The following is a 20,117-nucleotide window of genomic DNA, read 5'->3' on the forward strand; positions in this document are numbered from 1 at the left end:
GCCTTGGCCTAAATATATATATTCTAGTAAGTAGTACCTCTATTCTCAAAAATATTCTACTCTCAATTTTTACGCAATTAAACATTTTTCCTTAATCATTATAAAGGGGGATTATTAGGCTACATACTACTATTTAATTAAAATATAATAATTCCCTTTAAAATAATTGTACAGGTATATTTATTCAATAATTAAGTTATAAAACAATATATCAAATATCAAAATATGCATCATGCCTGATTCAATAAGAAAATGACAGAATGTTTTTGGCTATGGTTTTCACTTCATATTCGGCGCCTCGTGGACACGCATGATCCCGGCATGTGACCGCAAGAGGCGGGGACTGATTAAGAGTCTAGCGGTTACAGTAGCACAGACGCATCGGGCATAGACAGCGAGTTACACCCCCAGTCTATGGACAGTTTTCTCCTGGGGATCGATGCAGATATTTTGTTTGGGTCAGTCAAAGTTGATAAGTGACCGACGTCGGATAAAATCAGTTTGACCGAGAGAAGAAGACACTTGACGCGGAGGTAAACTGTGTACGTGGGCTTTTTATCCGGTGAATGTTCGTATATTTACGACATGTCTAACATACAGAAACGTTTAGACAGTGTTTACAGATGGATGCTGAAGGGATGTACCGAAACAGTTCACAGCTGAATGTCATGAGGTTGCAGTTGGGCGGGTCTTCAGTGAGGATTACATTTATTGTTGCCCAAATATTCTTGGTTCTGCCCTGTTGCTAGGAGACATTTGACAGTTGAGGTTTTAAAGTGATTGTGGAAGCCAAGGACTAAAGCACCATAATCTGCATTTAGTGACAGTTCTTCTTTGGATCCGTAACGCAATTAACTTGTCAAAATAATATAATTAATAGACTATGTATCATCCGCCTACATGTTGTTATTATTATTATTGTTATTATTATTTTTAAATAATATATCCTACACGTTGATTTGAACGCGACGGTAGGCTACTTTAAACTGTCATTCAGTCACCTTTAGTTTGATGGATTACGGGTGGACTCTGGTTAAGTAGGTCAGTGACAGGCTGGAATGATGGACGGGACCATTTGAGTGTCAGACCAATGCTAAGAAAATATCTGTACTACTGTATCATTAGTTTTATTTCTCTTTTTTCCCCTCCTCTTTTCTCCTCCATTGACCGTGGACTACAATCTGCTGACTGAAGGTCATTTTGTAATCAGATCAATATGTGCTGGGATGGCTCAGACACAATGGCCATTAGGCTCCAATAAGTCCTGCATCAGGTCGCCTAGGCTACTCTCAGTTTTGATACCATTTGACCATCACATGAGGCTCATGAAAGGAGATGTACACACTGATTTTGGATCAGAATGAACTTTGCCGATAGCTGTTTTGTATCCAAACACATTGTGCATCAATAGGGTGAGTGGTGTTTTTAATATTTCTTCTATTTTGTTTTCTTTGGATGAATATTACTGCATGATGAATCTCTTGAAAAACATATTTCTTATTTATATTTTATATTTTTATTCTCCTTTTCATACATTAAATAATGCATGTTATTAGATCCATTAAAGGATGTTCATCGAAAAAGAAAAATTCTGTCATTAATTAACGTTACTGTAAGACCTGTAAGACTTTCATTCATCTTTGGAAAACAAATGAAGATATTTTTGATGAAATCAGAGAGATTTCTGTCCCTCCATTGACAGCTCTGCAACTAAAGGTGATGATACACAGGGCAACTTTTTGAGCAATGTTGCCGTCAACGGGCAACCAGATGAAACACAGGGCCCACTACCGATCTAAATTATCCAGATAGAAATATATTGCCCATTTTCAATGTGAAAGTGCCCAAGCAACAATCGCTCGGCAAGATTGCCCAGCAACATTGCACAGCAACATTGCTCAAAAAGTTGCCCTGTGTATCATCACCTTAATACTTTCATGCTTCAAAAAGTTCACAAAGAGATTGTAAAACTAATCCATATAAATCGAGCGGTTCCTAATTCTCTGAAGAGACACGGTCGCTTTAGCCTATATGATGAACAGATTGAATTTAGGCCTTTTATTCACATAAATATTGACCAGAGAACATAAATTGAAGCTCAACCGAAACCTGCTTGATGCAAGCTTCATTGGTTCTTGCGGAAGCTCAAACGTGCTGCGTAAAAAACGATAAATAACCTCATTAGTTCTCGCACATCAAGCAAGCATTCGTGAGCTTCCATTTAACTGATGTGTGAGTTGATGAATGTTTATGTGAATAGGCTAAAAGCCTAAATTCAATCTGTTCATCATATAAAGTGATTGTGTCTCTTCAGAAAATTTGGACTAAACCGCTCAATTCATATGGATTAGTTTCTCTTTATGAACTTTTTGAAGTGTCAAAGTGGTAGTTGTGTAGATGGTCATTGGAGGGACAGAAATCTCTGAGATTTCATTAAAATATATTCATTTGTGTTCTGAAGATGAATGAAAGTCTTACAGGTTTGGAACGACATAAGGGTGAGTAACGTTAATTAATGACAGAATTTTTCTTTTTCGGTGAATTAATCCTTTCATGAAATTAATGTCAGACTTCACTTTCAGCCTATAAAGCTTATTACATGTAGCATATAGCGTATATCATAATGGGGCAGTTGGGACACTTGTGGCCTAATGGTTAGAGAGTCAGACTTGTAAACCGTAGGTTGTGGGTTCGATTGTCAATACCGGCAGGCACATACCCCGCAATCTCTCCCCGGGCACCTCAGTGAATGCTTGCCCACTGCTCTGAGTGTGTGCGTCCACAGTTTGCAGTGTGTGTGTTCATTACTCAGTGCTCCTAATGTGTGCGCACTGACTTGGATGGGTTGAATGCAGAGGACAAATTCTGAGTATGGGTTGCCTTCATACATCGGATATGTTTCAAGGATATCACTCTGTTTTGTAAAGGCAATCATTTCAATCTTTAAAAGCTCTTCATCTCAGAAGCTCCATCGAGATGTTCAGATATTCAGGCTATCATAGGCTTCTTAGATATGTAGGCTGTGTCCTTATTCACTCTCAGTCTTTGCTGTTTCTGTTCTCTCACTGTAGAGTGCTGCACATGCTCAGTCGGGCCTGTTTTGTTGTATCAACAGGAAACACTCCTTCCGCCTCCTCCTTTCTCCTCACGGAGCATGCCCTCTGAGCCTCCTCCCAGGTACATTCTACACACCTCAGGTTACCTTAAGAGATGACCATGTCCTCACGTCTTTGGTGAGTTTTAATTTGATGTAGACGCTGTTGGATTTGATGGGAGATGTTGTGACACGGTCATCGCTATTTAAAGAGCTCTGGAGGATATCTGAGGTCATCCAAAGCTTTCTTCTCCCAGAAGGCTGTACTACTCTGTGTAAACTAATACTGTAAAACATTTTTGTTAAATTTACTGCAAAAAATAAAAAAATAAATACAATGATGATGTCACTGACATTGTGGGAGGCATTTTGGTGACTATTTTGCCCAATTCTGGCTGTGCGTATAAGATTCAAATCATATAAGAATAATATCAACCAGTATTCAAATCTGTTTGTTACTGCAAAATATAGTGAAAATAGCACAGTTATAATGGAGAGTCACATGATGACTTCATCAAAACCCCCCACTGACAGAGCAGAGTGTCACCCACATAAAGACCACCAGGGTAATACATCACACTACAATAGTGCAACTAACATGAATTAAATAATGTAAAATGTAGTAATTAGCATGCCAATGTGAATAACTAAGTTATGAACAAAAATATAAATAAAATATCAACATATCTGATGGTTCATGCAGGAACTTTTGGTAATACCCATATTCATATAAATTCAAAGGAGGTTCATACTTTTTACTCATTGCAAATGTAATTTTGTTGTAAAAGTGTATATTGCCTTGTTAAAAATGTTGTAAATATAGAAATTAAAATTTAGTTTACAATAAAATGATTATTTAAATAAAGTATATATAATATAATACATGAAATATATTTTATTGAAATATTTGAAAAATAAATGTATTTTTAATAAATTGACAATAACAAATATGTTCAATGAATTTATAATATCAAATCTTTAATAAATACATCTTTAAATATTGACAGTAAAATTACATGTGGTGTTTTATTAATGATATTTTTAATGTGGTAAGGTAACTTAAAGTTAATCAATTAACAGATTTTACTATACCATTTCTGCAGTCTTTTTATGTAAAAAAAAAAAAATTCAGTGTACAGAAAGAGAATTAGAGCTAAATCTGAATGTGTTGTGCTGAAAAGAGCTATTCAGGGCAATGGGAGCAGTGAGAATCAATGACATCTCACAATCTGAATAGGCATATCGATAGATCTAGTGAACAGCAGGGAGAAAGACTCAAATACATACATACACACTTCTTTGTTTCTGGGCACAGGCTTCCATGATGAGATGTTCACAAAGTCCAAGCACGGGCTTGTTTTGCAGTGTTTCTCTTGTGTCTCAGCTCTCAGGACATGCTGACAGGACAGAGGCTGTGTCAATCCAAATCCCACCAGGACTCTGTCCTCTCTGCCCTTAATCAGCAGCGCAAGGACGGACTGCTCTGCGATGTCACCCTGGTCGCCGGGGAACAGAAGTTCCATGCTCACAAGGCGGTCCTGGCAGCCTGCAGCGATTACTTCCGGGTGAGATTGTACACTGTGCAGGTTCCATCTCGCTAACCCCAGAAACATGATCAGTAAGAGTGTTTGCCACACAAGCTTATGCTGCCATCTATTAAAGGATTCCATATCAATGGAAGCACATTTCCGCCACAAAGGAAAGAAATCATGCTTTGTTAAATCATAATTATGACATAAAAAGTCATAATCCTGAGATAAATAGTAAAAATTATGGCATACTAAGACTTAATTAAATAAAAACATAATTGTGAAAAAATATGGACCTTATTTCATATTTACGACTTTTACTGCTACTTTTTATTTTATAACAATGATTTACCAAAGCATGATTTTTTTTCCTTTTGTGGTGGAACAGAGCTTCCATCCATACATATCCATTCTTTCTTGGAACTGAAGGGGAGATGTTAGGTACAAAGTTCATGCTGCTCTTCTCCATAAAATAAAAGTAAATGGGGATGAGTGCTGCCAAGCTCTAAAAATAATACATTCAAATGTGGTGTACCAAAATGTTTTATAGTAGGTTTGAAATCAGTGTGAAATGAAGGGAGCTGTGCAGCATCGTTGTTTTTCTTTATATGGAAAAGAGCAGCGTAAACACACTATTGAACATCTCCTTTTGTGTTCCACAGAAGTCATACGTGTTTGCAACAATGTGATAGTGAGTAAACGACAACAGGATTTTCCTTTTTTTAGATGCGCAATCCTGATGCAAATATGTACAGTTCACACAGGAGACAAGAGAGCAACAGACAGGAAATGAAAAGTCAGCAGCGGCCTGGAAACCGTATCAGTGAGATTTGATTTTGGTTTGTTTAGAAGATTACGAAGAAGAAATACATCCAGCCCTGCAACAGAGGGAAAGATTATGTGCACAGTCCAAAGAACAGAATTAAATAGGGCAGGTATATTTATCTCAATATGTCTCCTGGGAAGCTCTGCACCTCTGTTGGGCTGGAATGATAAGATATAATCCCTTGTTTTTGATTTTAGCCCTTGGTTTTTCTGATGAGGGAACCTTTTGCTGTTGTTAAGGCGAGTCATAGCTTATGTAAAACATGGACTGATCCAAAGCTTAAGTCAATCAAGCTGTTGGCTCTGTTTGACAGCTACCCTTTGACATAGTATGCCTGCAAGGTTTTTATTATTCCTGATTTCTATTAGGTGGAACGGTTGAATAGGTTTAAATAGACTGGTGTGTATACTTGTGGATGAGCATGTGTTTTATGCTCTATCGTGTATACCAAAATGAGTTGTGTTTTGGAAATGAATCCCAATTGCCAGTATTTAACTGACATATTAATGGTCCTGCCTTGTTTGTGAATTAATTATACCTCCAATTTTAGGGCTTGTTGGAGAGAGGCGTAGTATGCATCATCTGAAACACAATAAGTGGGTGAAAATCCCTTAGATGGATAGAGGGAAGAAGGGACGCAAGTCATATCTATGCACATAAATACAGTATCATAGAAAGGTGGGCTATTTTGACTTGGTCCAGCAACGACCATACAACCATCCAGAACATCCAGAAAGAGAATTTCAGGAAAACCTCTCAGAACCCATAGCAACCACTTAGAAACACTCTTAAAGTTTATAATTGTGGCAGTGAGGTTTGTATGGTCAAACGCCAGTCACATTTTCTTTAGAAAATGTAAAAATCTCACCAGTTTATTTAGTGTCACCTGTCTTGTTCTATTTTTAGGCTGGATGTCCCTGAGAAATGAAAGGATATTGCACCCTTTTGAGCTTTAACACCTCACTGGCACTAATGAATAAATGTGAAAGGTCAGGTGTAATCTGCGCCTGTGGCACTGGCATTAAAGACAAAACACTAATAATGATTTTAGCAATTTTAGAGGATCAGGGAAGAAGGAGGCAGGAACCGGCGAACGTTCAAACACTTTTAAGTCCATAAAATAAACCAACAACAAATCGAAAGGAACAGCGGCTGCCCCTCACGGATGACTGCCACACACACATAAACAAAACATAACATAACATGTCCAGGGCTGGTCCTCTCTCGTCTTTCACTGTCATCGCTCCTCCTTTTATGCTTCCGAAGGTCCTCCGTGAGAGATACGAGACCGGTGCGGCGTGCAGGTGACACTCATTATCAGTCACGCCACCGGCCTCGTGCCGCTCTCTCACGGCTCTCGGCCCCGCCCTGCTGGCCACAATGACATTACACATTTGACCAGAGAAGTTCATACAGCAAATTTCTAAATACAAATTAGTAAATACAAATTATATACTTATATACTGTAAATATAAGTGTGTAGTAAATGTGTATCTTTAACGAGTAATAACATCAGCAACAATCAGGAGTAATGATACTTACACAACCTTGCTTCATTTACTGAATATAATGATTAGACAGACTGATTAAAAATGTTAATGCATATTTTTAGCCATTAAAAAATCAACAGCGCATAAAAGCTCATAAAAGTAATGTGTTCGGGAATTAGACTACACTGTTTGCATCGTATGATTTTTATTGATTAAAAAGAGCTGACTCTTATGTCATTTGTTTGTGAATTAGACTACACTGGCAGTGTTGTAACTATATTGTTTTTGTCTGCAGTCCATGAAGGTAATTCAATAGTTAAGACGTTTCCTGGCTTTAATTTTCTTCTTTTTTAAGAAGTCTTTTTTATTCTATTGCATTTCAATCGCAGTCACAGCTCATGTGAAATATGATTTTATTTTGCATGTTGCTGAAGATTCAGCAGCTGCTGCTTAGATTCATGATGCAGCAATGCCGGTAACACTGATGTGAGGCATTGAATTATTCTGTATTTTCATATGGCTCAAAAAGCATGCATTGTAAACTAATTAGCTCACAAAGCTGCTGTCTGGCCAGCCTGCATTGCTTTTCCAAGGTCAGAAGTCATTCAGCCAGACATGTGACACACGACTGGTCATGATTATTACCCACAATCCCCTTCCAAAAAAACCCCTATGTCTTGCTAATGGGCAGTGGTGTCCCAGTAAGGAGCTCTCTGAGTAGCTGTCAACAAACCAACAACCATCAGCTCTAATGAGTCCTTTAAAATATCAGAATGTGAGCCGAGGTCAGTCATTAAAAACGTACTGCTTTAAATAGAAAATAGAAAAACACGATATACTTTACCAGGCACTTTAAACGTGACATACTACTAAGGGAACAGTTTCTGAGGGTGAGGTGACAACGATAAAAGATGATATACACTTTGCATCTATTTTCAGCACACGGCAGCTTCAGATGGAGCTAAGACCTGCATTAAATGTCTATTGATTCTTTCAAAAGATTGTTGACACTAATTTCAATCCAGAACCAGTCTTAACTGTGCCTGAGAGTTATTACTCTGATTTTGGGAGGCATGTGTGGATATATATATATAAAAATAGATAGATAGATAGATAGATTACAGTTTTTTTTTTTCACGCTGGAAGTGCATCATTAGGAGCAGTTAGGTTTGATCTGTGGAGTTGGTGTAATGGTGATCCAATGTCCTTTGACTTCCTCTTCACCATGGGCTTTGATCAATGACCATCCTACACTCGCTCTGTGACAGCAATCAATACTTTTGATTAGTGTACTCCTGCCAGAGAGCACAGCGGGACAGCACTGGCCTCTTGGTCTCTTTATTCTGCGCGCGTGTGTGTGAGAAAGTACAGTATGCACTGATTGATGGCCATGGACTCACTTTCATTCTCAGTGTGAAACTCTTTAGACTTGAATGAACAGTTTTTTGATATTTTGCTTTAACAGCTATTTACAGGATGCTATATTACTGTAGTTCTGTGGTGCATCCTGCTTATGAATTTGTGTGTGTGTATCTTCAGGCCATGTTCAGTCTGTGTATGGTGGAGAGTGAGGCAGATGAGGTAACTCTCCAGGGTGTGACTAGCGTCGGACTGAAGCACGCACTGGACTTCGCCTACACAGGCCAGGTAAATTCAGCATAGCCCACACAGTAGCATATGGCCCAGAACATGCAAAACAAACACAATTTGAAGTGCCTCGAGCAAAGACAGGTCTCTAGATTCTGGAAAGACCCCATTATGAATCATACGTAGCAGATAAGTGAAATACTTGTGAATAATTTATTCTGGAGCTTCACAAATGGGCTTATTGAAATTCTAAATCTGGTTAAATATAATACTAGGTTATCTTATTTCATGTTAGTTTGAAGATTTCACACTATACTACTGGTAAACCCTGAGTTTATGTTCTTAGTTGCATATTCATGAAGTCACTAACACTGACTGAACAAATACAAATTGGACCAAGCATTTGATTTCCAGTTGTGAAAATGTCACCATGTAGGTCAACTCTGGCTGTTTTAAGTAACCTGAAACATACAAAGGCAAAAACAAATAAAGCAACGTCTGATTTACTCCAGTTAATGCATTTGCCATCACCTTTTTGTCATGTCAGGAGTTTAGTTTGATTGGTTGTCTGTAGCTAAACAACTTTTACATTCAAGCACTGCTAACAGAGATATCCTAAGGGATAGAGACGGTCCAATATTATATACATTACTGTTGTAAAGTTTGGGTTCAGTAAGATTTAATTAGAGAAATTAATTATTTTATTCAGCAAGGATTCATTAAATTAATCAAAAGTGACAGTAAAGACATTTATAATGTTACAAAATATTTCTATTTCAAATCAATGCTGTTTTTTTGAACTTTCTATTCAACAAAGAATTCCTCAAAAATAATAAGAAGAACTTTTTTCAACATTGATAATAATAAATGCTTCTTGAGCACCAAATCATCGAATTAGAATGATTTCTGAAGGCTCATGAGACAATGAAGACAGAAATAAATTGTTATTTTAAATTGTAATAATATTAGCTTTGCAATCTAAGCATTATACATATGTAAATACCTTTAATATAGTAGCTGCTATAAACGTCTTTTATAGAGCAGGCTTACGCCCCATTTATACTTCTGCGTCAGACCTACGCAGGAGCCTCTATGCTATACACTACGGCTTGGTTTTCATTTATACTTCTGCGTCGTTCTTCGTGTTGACGCGCAATTGCACATGCAGAGGGAGCATGTGAAACGCGAGGGAGGGGTTCTAGCAGACAGACCAATCACATCGCTTGCGTCCGCGTAGAATGGAGAGGTGCACGTCAGGGTACGCCGAAGGGTACAAGCGCTACACACAGCCTACGACGTAGCTACGGCGTGAGTTCGACGCAGAAGTATAAATTGGGCTTTATGCAACACATGTTTATACAAGTTTAAACACAGGGTCCCTGCTCTTTCTCTTTCTTCATTAAGGGGTCCTTGACCTGAAAAAGGTTGAAGGCCCCTGCTTTTAACATGGAATTAGGAAAGCAAGGTTGCGGTTTCTTATAATAGTCTTACTCAGGTTCTTTGTCTGTAGATCATGCTGGAGCCAGGAGTGATACAAGACGTCCTGTCTGCTGGAAGCCACCTTCAGCTGCTGGAACTGCTCAGCCTCTGTTCCCACTATCTCATTCAGGTGTGTTTACAGGTTATTTCTGCCTTGAAAACTTGCAACGTTTTGATAAAGCTTATTTTGTGTTTTCATCAAGTACTAAATATAACGTTACTGTGCAATCGGTAGTAATTTTGTAAAAGTTATACTCATTTCATGCGTTTTAAATACTCATTTTTATAATTTTTCACCCTTCTACAGTTTTACATGCTCTTTTCAATTTGATTCCAATAAACGCATACTACTGGAGCTTTTAAGCTTCAAAAGACACAATACAATTATCATAATAGTAGTCTCTATATGACTCTGTTATATTCCAAGTTTTCTTGAAGCCTTTGTGAAAGAAACCAATTTTTCATTCCATAACAAATTTCCCTCTTTCTGCAGAATTCCATAGATTTCCCCCATAATTCAGCCCAGAAAATGTGAAAAAGATCTGCAGATTCCACCTGAACCTGTTCAGTGCTCATCAATTTGCTTGTTGTTCATTTTAACCAGTAGATGGCAGTCAGTCTCTGTGTGAAGTGTCCTTCTCCATCCTGCATGTGGAGCATCCTGACTAGATATGTCTTCGTTGTTCCTTCTTTTACTTAAGGTTTTCCAGTCGGTTTTTGGATATTGTGGACTTTCATGAGATTTAGCTCTTTTGAGCTCCCATTAATCATTTATCATAACTAAATTTTTTATCATAACTTTATTTTTTATTATTTACTGTATTACAATATTAATTACAATAGTGTGTATTGATGGGGGTATATATTATTGTATGCGTTTGTGTGCTTGTATGTTTCAAGGCATGTACGATTTCATTTTAGACTGTAAGGCTCAACTAGTTTTCATGCATGAATAAAACACCCCCTCTGACCGTGAATCTGTCTGTATTTATATCTGTGCCTGTAGGAGCTGAACAGTTTTAACTACCTGGACCTGTACAGGCTGGCAGACCTCTTCCACTTGCCGGCCCTGGAGGAAGCAGTGGTGGGCTTTCTGGTGGATCACCTCTCTGAGCTGCAGAAGAACAGGGAAGAGGAAGTGCTGCTCCTACCTTATCGGCTCCTCAGGGAAGTGCTAAAAAGCGACCGCCTCACCTCCCTCAGTGAGGAGGAGATATGGCAGGTGTGTGGGCCGCAAATTCACAGACTTAAACTCTTCAAAACATCTCTGAACTGCTTAGGTAGCTTACATGCTTTAATGCAAAATATCAGCATGGGGTTTAAAATTCTGAAAACTTTACAACAAAGAACAGCTATGACGTTTCTATATCATTTCTAGTTCACTAATGTGCAACTCTTTGCTCAGATGTTTGTCAAGCTCAAGATGCTCTTTGGAACATATCAAATTATGTTGTATGTGATCATCAGGTTTTACACAAACTTGAAGCTCAAGTGCTGCTGTCAAAAAAGCAAAAGAAGGACACACCACCACTTTGTAATTAATGTAACTTTTTTAGTTCAACTTTACAGTCAAATAATTATGCATTTAATTTAATTTGGTAATGTAATTTATTTTTAATAAAGAACATCTCAGACTTTTGGAACCCATGACAATCTCTATAACAGCTGCCAAACACAAAGCATCATTAAGTAAATCTGAATGCTAAGGTCATATTAGCACAAACACTGCCTGTTTAATTTACGGTGTAAGAGTGAGAAAAAAAGGTGTACGGACAATGTGAGCGTGTGTGTGTATGTATGTACACTTGGGCGGAGGCTGTAGTCGGGGGGCTGTGGTGTGACTATTCATTTGCACCAATCAGGCGCCCCCCCACCACCCCTCCCCCAACCAGGCTCTCTCTGATTAGGCCCACCGCGGCTCCATCAGCGCCTCAATCCCCCAGCTGTCACTCCGGCCGCCCTACTGATTGAAAACAATCAGGCCTCTGATGGCACAATTACCCTGACCCTTTAACTAGTCGCTGCTGCCATAATCAGGCCCTGATTAGGCTGCTTTGGGCCTCCTTCACTTTGCAGAGAAGGTTAATTTGGGCATCAGACGGAAGCGTGATGGGCACAGGGGCTGGTGCTGCCGTCCGCCAGTCCGAACGTGCGCCCGCCAATACTACCCTCGATATAGTTTGGCTGTCAATCATCGTCATGCAGAGTTCTCTGAGTCTCACGCTCTGGAAATCACATTTTCTTCCTCTGTTTTTTTTTTTTGTTCTTTTTTTGTTCTCTCGTACTCACTCTCTGTCTGTCTTTCTCCGTGCGGGAGTGGGTGGGGGAGTTCATTTATTTTCTGCCCCGAGGAAGTTCTCTGATCCAGTGTGACCTTCACAGTCAACAGACGCTGCCTTGCTCACACCTCACTCTCTCTCTCTCTCTCTCTCTCTCTCTCTCTCTCTCTCTCTGTCTCTCTCCTTCCCTCTCCTATTTTCTTCTCTCACTTATTCTCCTTCCTCTCTTCTGCTGGCTGTGAAAAGGTGGAGAGTTGAAAAAAACAACAACTAAAATTCAGAGAAAGGAAGAAGGCAAAACAGAACCTCAATAGAGCGCTACATGATTATTGATGCCTGGAATGGAGGGTTTTGCTGAAATCTATGTACACTTAAAGCTTAAATGTGAAATTATGTTGGAATGCACATTATATAGGTAGCATAAAGGTTATTGCTCAATATTACAGACCTTTTCATATATCGGAATCGATCCATTTCGGATATATATTGGCTGATAGATTGTCCATGCTCAATTGTCATGTAATGCTCACTTGAAGTTAATCAATGTTTAAAACATTTAGAATTGAGTAATCCATAATAATACATGAATATCCATTTTTCATACTACACATTATAATTTTGTGATCCCTAAATTAACTTGTAGCATTTAAACTGATTATTTTCTAGTGTTTTTTTAGATAATATAATATGACATTTTATATATCAGTAATTTATTGCTCATCAGCCATATTACTATACTCACCTTGAGCATTTAAACAATTTTATTTTATATCTACTGTGTTTTATTTATTCATATTTTTTAGACAATATAGTTTACAATTTTATATACCGACCATTTATCTTTTATCAGCAATAACATAAAAATAATTATAGGTTTATTGGTAATGGACATCATTTTAATATTAGTAAAAAATGTAAGCATTTTTTATTTAATTTGAAAAACTACTTAATCCTTTAAATGCATAAGTACTTAATCCTTTAAATGCATAAGTACACCATAAGTAGTTTAATGGTCTCTAAAAGGAACTTTGCTCTATTTGAGCATCTAGCAGAGCAAAATTAACCAATGGCATGAGTTTTGGGGCTGGATTACCTATTAGAACCACCAATGGAAGATGGGGGAAATGTTATGGAAATGTTAGGGAAACCTGTTTGACAGCAATCATTATTTCTGCAATTCGGTGCTGCTAATAGCACAGAAATATCACAGAGTACCTTCATAAAATTAGTGCTCTGGGAATCATTCTGTGTAAGTACAATGAAATCTAACCATTTCACAGATGAAATACTCCCATGAAAAAATATATTGCAAGCATTTAAATTTGCCATTTGTGTGTAGGAGACAGCTGCAGAACGTCTAGAGGTGGTGGCCCATGATCTCGGGATGCTATAATAAGTTCTCTGTCTCAGGGCTGATTGTGTTAAAAGCCACTTTGTTTCCACAAGAGTGGCATCGCTTATCTCCAGCCATCTCCGCCGTACTCGCATGCCTCTGCAGCTAAACAGTCTAGATTGCTCTCAAGTTCAATTAACTCCCCTTTGTCTAACTCCCTTGGCTGTGCCGGAATGCGTATGTGTGTATGCTTCACACGCACACCTCATGACTACGTGTATGTGTGTGCATGTTCACATACCCCCCCCCCCCCCCCCCCCCATCTCATCTGCAGCTGTCTTCTCATCACTGTATAGAGACACAATATCTTAAGCATTAGCATGCAATGATACAAAGCGTTGGTCCTGCGTAGACAGACAGTATTGTGTGGATGGTGTGAGCTGCAGCCTGTAATATGAGCAGTGTGATCTCCTGAACCCGAATCGGTGCTGAATACTGATGAGCCACTGTGCCCTGCTGTAGTTATTGGTGCGCTGGCTGGAGCATGACTGCAGATACCAGTACATGGAGGAACTGCTGCAAAATGTGCGCTACGGCCTGATGGAGGTCTCCGCCCTGCACCGTGTGGCCAGTAGCCACCCCTTCCTCAACTCCAGCAGCACCGTCGCCGCCCTGGTGGAGGAGGCATTGGACTACCACCGCTCTGTATTTGCACAGCCTTTACGTCAGACGTCCCGCACCACGCCACGCTTTCAGTCACTAACATTATATATCATCGGCGGGCGCAAACGGGAGGTCAGCCGTGTGCGGGAGCTGCGGTTCTTCAACCCCGCGGCGCAGGAGCAGACGCGTGTTGCCGGGGGTTCGAACTGGAGTGAATTAGCCCCCATGCCTGCTGGACGGAGTCACCACTGTGTGGCTGTCATGGGCAACTTCCTGTTCGTGTCTGGCGGGGAGGTGGAACACGCCACTGGAAGGACGTGCGCGGTGAGGACGGCGTGCCGGTACGATCCGAGGGAGAACCGCTGGACTGATATTGCACCGATGAAGGCGTGCCGGGAGCACTTTGTTCTGGGAGCTCTGGGACAGTATCTCTATGCTGTCGGGGGGAGGAATGAACTGAGGCAGGTTCTGCCCAGTGTGGAGCGCTACTGCCCCAAGAGGAACAAGTGGACCTACGTGCAACCTTTTGACCATTCGCTGTCCTGTCATGCAGGATGCGTGGCTGACGGGCTGCTCTGGGTCTCAGGTAATAATACATTCCTTCATATTTACTCCACTACTCTGCATATATCAGGAATCTCCCAATGGATTTCTAGGCCCAAAGACTTAAAAGCATTACTAGCATCAGTTTAACATAAAATGATGGCTTCTTTTGCTGCAGGTGGTGTCACTAACACAGCTCAGTACCAGAATCGACTGATGGTGTATGACCCTGGACAGGTAACATATTGCATTCATGTGGTTATGTGAGAATAATGTGGCTGGTTAGTGCATCTTTCTCATCTTAAAATAATAAAATATTATATAATTATTATATAAATTATAATATTATTAATTAGAAATTAATACTTTTATTCAGCACAGTAAGGATGCATTAAATTGATCAACATGATAAAGACATTTTTAATGTTACAAAATTATTATTTTCCTTGAATGCTGCTTATTTGAACTTTCTATTAATCTAGAATCCAAAAAAATGTATCACGGTTTCCATAAAATTATTAAGCAGCATAGCTGTTTTCAACTGATGATAATAAGAAAATATTTCTTGAACACCCAATCATAATATTATAATTATTTCTAAAGGGTCATGTGACACTGATCCTTTGCTATCACAGGAATCAATTATATTTAAAAATATATTAAAATAGAAAACAGTTATTTTAAATTGGAATAATATTTGACAAAATTACTGTTTTTATGGTATTTTTGATAAAATAAATGCAACGAACAAACAAAAACAATACAAAACAAAAAACCCAAACCCACACAAGGGATTTTATGTCCAATATAACTCCTCTACACACCATTGTAATTTATTAATGTTACATTCAAAAAGACTTAAAAATAAGAATCGTATAACTTCTGTGGTCAGTGGAACTGTGTGTTTTTCGAAGAGAGAGATATAAAGAAAGAAGAGAGGAGGAAGGAACAGGAGGCAGAGGCTCATTGGTATTCAAAGTGGCTTTGCATTCACCTGCCAGGAACAGCAACCCCCCACCCACAATACCCTCAACAGATGGTCGCCAAACACACGTGTATATTCACACTCTCACTCACCACTGCTCGTGCAATCTCTGCATGAACACACACCTCTCGGAAATAAATGCACACGCACCGGAATATGTATGTGTATATATATATATATATATATATATATATGTGTGTGTGTGTGTGTGTGTATATATATATATATATATATATATATATATATATATATATATATGTATATATGTATGTATATATACACTATATAAATAAAAAATTAAATACTTTGACAAAGCAAACATTTTACATATTTTTTTGTGCATATTCCAGTGCATGTGCAATGTCAAACTACAATTAACCAGCAAAAATTATTTTACAATATATTTGTTAAGCTCTTTTCCTGGTCAACTGTATAGTTAGAATTGATGTGTTTTAAGAACAATTGAAAATGAGAATAATTCATTTTTTATGCTGTTCTTTCTTTTGTAATTTCCTCTCCGTAATAGAATCAATGGCTAGCACGCAGTCCCATGTTGCAGAGGAGAGTGTACCATGTGATGGCGGCAGTCAAAAGGCAGCTATATGTGCTTGGGGGGAACGATCTAGACTACAACAATGACCGCATCCTGGTTAGACACATCGACTCTTACGACATGGACATGGACCAGTGGACACGCTGCACCTTCAGTCTCCTCACAGGTCACCACAAGCACTATAACTATGTATTAGATATGATTATTCACCTATTTACCTACACATTTCCTTTTCTCTTTAAAACTTAGCTTTACTGTATATACTGTATTTTTTTTAGAAGTAATGCAATTAGAGCCCGACCGATATATCGGCGGGCCGATATTATCGGCCGATTTTAGGCATTTTCCTAACTATCGGTATCGGCATTTATAATGGCCGATAAATGAATATTTTAAAAAATGCGGTACGGTGATTCATGTAAGGGTGGCGCTGCCAATAAAGCACCTAAAAGCTGTCACAAGAACTGGCAAAAATAATGATTATGAATACAACAAATATAGCAAGGAGACATTTTAATTGTTTATTAATAAACAAGTGTTTTCAGTCAGTGTCAGCCAAAGATGAAGTTGACGATGCTGACTCGCGATCTTCAGTGAGCGCGCGCCAGAGAGAAATGCACATTTCATACGATTACATGAGTCTGTCTGTCTTTCGTTTTGAATTGTTCTGTTTAAAAGTAGACATTTCAATATAGATATATTTCAATTCTCAGGTCTATACGCTGAGTTTCGGTTCATGAGACGAGCTCCAGTTCACCCGCAGGCGCCTCCGTGTCGAGATTATCTATCGTCTGCTAAATTTACTTCTTATAAATTAAATCCAGGCAAATGGCTGATGAAACATTGATTAAAATTAAGATACAATTAATACAAAACGAAATTCACTTTGAAACGAAAGGTTTTGTGCTTTCTGTTTGATGTCTATGTGAAAGTTTCAAAGCATTAGTGCCGCTTTCAGAGCGCTCACGTCCGTAGTGCTCAACTGTCGCGTCTGTAACATTGTTTTTTCCTCATAAATGCAAACACGAAAAATAAAATAAAATGAATATTTTATGTAGCCTGTGGAGACTGAGAGCCAACCCTTCTTCATCCGGTGGGTAGTAGCCTACTTGTGATTTGCGCAGTGTAATTCACAGAATTGATTTCTCTGCTACAAGCCTCTGTCACGTATTGTGTGAGCTTGTGACTATTGCAAGCGCGCAGCTGAGAAGTCCTGATTATATTGTCTGCTATATTTAGGCCTTCTTCTTATTTATTAAGGCAATTGGTTGATGAAACATTGATTAAAATGCGTGGCGCGAGCGATCTCCGACAGTAAACTGATTCTGCTTTGTCTAGGGTAAACAGCTGTTGCGACGCGAGCAGTAACGGCCGCGTCCGGTGTAGACACAGTGTTAAAGCTCATTCTGCCTGATAACGCTACGTTACAACATCAAGCAATATTCCAAAAATGTATATAATTATAACACTTTATATAGGGCCATTTTGCATTAAGAGTAGCCTAGTTTCACGTTTAGTACATTTTGCTTACTAATTATTTAAAATAGTATAAAAGTACTGTACATATGTATTTAAAAACGTTTTCATTATGATATTATTCATTTTACTTTAGTAAAAAGATCTGAGTTCTTCCTCCACTGGTAGAGATTAGAGGAATTAAGAGTAAAAATAGAAGATAATAAGGTTTTGTCAGTGACACTTTTTATATATTTAGTGATACAAGTTATGACTAAATTAAAAGACAAAGTCGTCGTTAGTGAAGATTATGCAACAGTATTTAGAATATAATATAATATAATATAACATGCAATGCAAACTAGTTCGGTTACAGCTCAGCTGTATAATTCTATCATTCCCCCTGCCTCCATTACATATCTGTGTCACACAAGTGTTTGATTACCACATTTGAGTGATCATTGCAAAACGTGTTTATAAAATATATTTATTCTGTTTATAGCTACTGTGTAAAGTACCCATCAAAAGTTTGTACACACCAATAGGAAAGTGTCCAAACTTTTGACTGGTATACTGTACTATAATACACATAAATAATATTGCTACTGTATTATAATATACACATAAATAATATCGGCCGATATATCGGTATCAGGCTTTTTTTACTCCCTAATATCGGTATCGGCATCGGCCCCCAAAAATCCATATCGGTCGGGCTCTAAATGCAATCAAAACATTTTCACAAACTAGTAAAGATTGTATACTTTTTTACAGTGTCCACTGTGCCTGAAAGGGTTATTAGACCATGGTAATGATTTTTTTGTAAGCGTAATCTCTACATTCTCCTATAGGCCAAAATGAGGCAGGAGTGTCTGTCCATGATGACAGAATCTATGTGGTTGGTGGATATTCCATCTGGACAAATGAACCCCTTGCTTGCATTCAGGTGAGTTGACTTAAATGGTGCTTATGTTTGAATGACATGTTGAATAATTAATGTTGAAATCCTATCATTTGTCTATTTGGCAGGTGCTAGATGTGAGCACCAAGGGTAAAGAGGAGGTTTTTTATGGGCCAACGCTCCCATTCGCTTCGAATGGAGTGGCGACATGTTTCTTGCCTGCACCGTACTTTACCTGCCCTAACCTGCAGACCCTACAAGTGCCACATCACAGGATAGGGGCTCTCTAACCTAGGACATTCCCACAAACACACTATGAACCAGTGGAATCATGTAAGAGCCTATTCTACTCCCACAAATTGTGACGGGTGGATGGAGTGAAGTCATCGTTGATCATACATTGATCATGTTGAGCCAGTATGAAGTGTTCTGATGGATGTGGAAACATTCAAAAAGAAGTTCAAGAGTTTTTTTTATTGTCAAGCTTGACTGACGTTCATGCATTTCTGAACTGGATATGCTGTGGTGCTGCACCTTGCTAATCCCGTTTAACAAGCAGTGTGTAAATCTGGCTGAATGATTTAGAGACACTTTATTGCCCAGTCCAAAATGGTACACTTGTAGACTGTAGGTTGTCCAATTTGTTGTTTTAACACTTGTTTACTCAACAATCCATGCAGAATTACAACAAGGGAAAAATGCAAGGGCGGCATTTGGGGCAGGGCCGAAGTGTCAGGGACCTGTTTTCATAGATTTTGGAATTCAATCCACTCTCCACTCTGACCTTAATGTTCTGGGACTCTATAATGTTGAAATCAGCCAAACTTCAGTTACCATTCCATGTCATTTCTCAGCCTGTGACAAACTGTACTTTCTATCAAAACTCAGGATGAAGAAGACCGTATTGTTTACTGAATGTGTATGACCACAGCTGACGACAAATACACACACAGCATCTTCACAATCTGCGTCAACAGTGGCATCTTGACTGTTCTCCATCCTACAACCAAAAACTGCCCATTCCATAAGAAAACATGTAAGGGCACACTTTTTTTACATAATGTATCTAATAAATTTATCCAGTTGTGCAATAATGATTAAACTGGTGATTTGTTTAACCCTTGAGTCACGGGTGTAAAGGGAAACAGTTCAGTTTAGCTCAAAGGGAATTATAGGGTTTTATAGAGTATTTTGACAGAATCACCTATTTTACGGCCGAACAAATACGTAGATAACTCTGCAGCGGATAGTAATATCCAAACTATAGTGAAAACACTATTTATTAGCACGGTAACAAGATCAGCAGTTTAAGACATTAAGGGGCAGATTTACTAACAGCTTGCTCCAGCGCAAACCCTCTTTTGGCGTTAAAAAACTATCAGGATTTGCGTCTGTAAAAA

General features: G+C 38.6%; 1 protein-coding gene across 10 annotated transcripts; it reads left to right on the top strand.

Annotated features, from left to right (window-relative positions):
- Positions 1–325: 325 nt before the first annotated feature.
- klhl32 (kelch-like family member 32) lies at positions 326–19,819 on the top strand. Of its 10 annotated transcripts, none has more exons than XM_077216668.1 (12): positions 326–542; positions 1,195–1,412; positions 3,072–3,177; positions 4,479–4,659; positions 8,479–8,586; positions 10,037–10,135; positions 11,012–11,227; positions 14,140–14,866; positions 15,002–15,060; positions 16,335–16,527; positions 18,668–18,762; positions 18,846–19,819. In XM_077216668.1, the coding sequence occupies exons 3-12, from the start codon at positions 3,155–3,157 to the stop codon at positions 19,005–19,007; spliced, it is 1,863 nt and encodes a 620-aa protein (XP_077072783.1). In that variant the 5' UTR covers positions 326–542; positions 1,195–1,412; positions 3,072–3,154; the 3' UTR covers positions 19,008–19,819. The 10 variants fall into 10 exon arrangements, 7 of the variants coding, with proteins under 7 accessions (XP_077072783.1, XP_077072810.1, XP_077072793.1 ...); XM_077216695.1 differs by having other exon boundaries at positions 339–533; positions 3,116–3,177; XM_077216678.1 differs by having other exon boundaries at positions 353–533.
- The last annotated feature ends 298 nt before the right edge of the window (positions 19,820–20,117 follow it).

This window comes from Siphateles boraxobius, unplaced genomic scaffold, assembly GCF_051911475.1.
Source record: "Siphateles boraxobius isolate OS27281-9 unplaced genomic scaffold, OSU_SipBor_1 12, whole genome shotgun sequence".
Taxonomy (NCBI): Eukaryota; Metazoa; Chordata; class Actinopteri; order Cypriniformes; family Leuciscidae; genus Siphateles; species Siphateles boraxobius.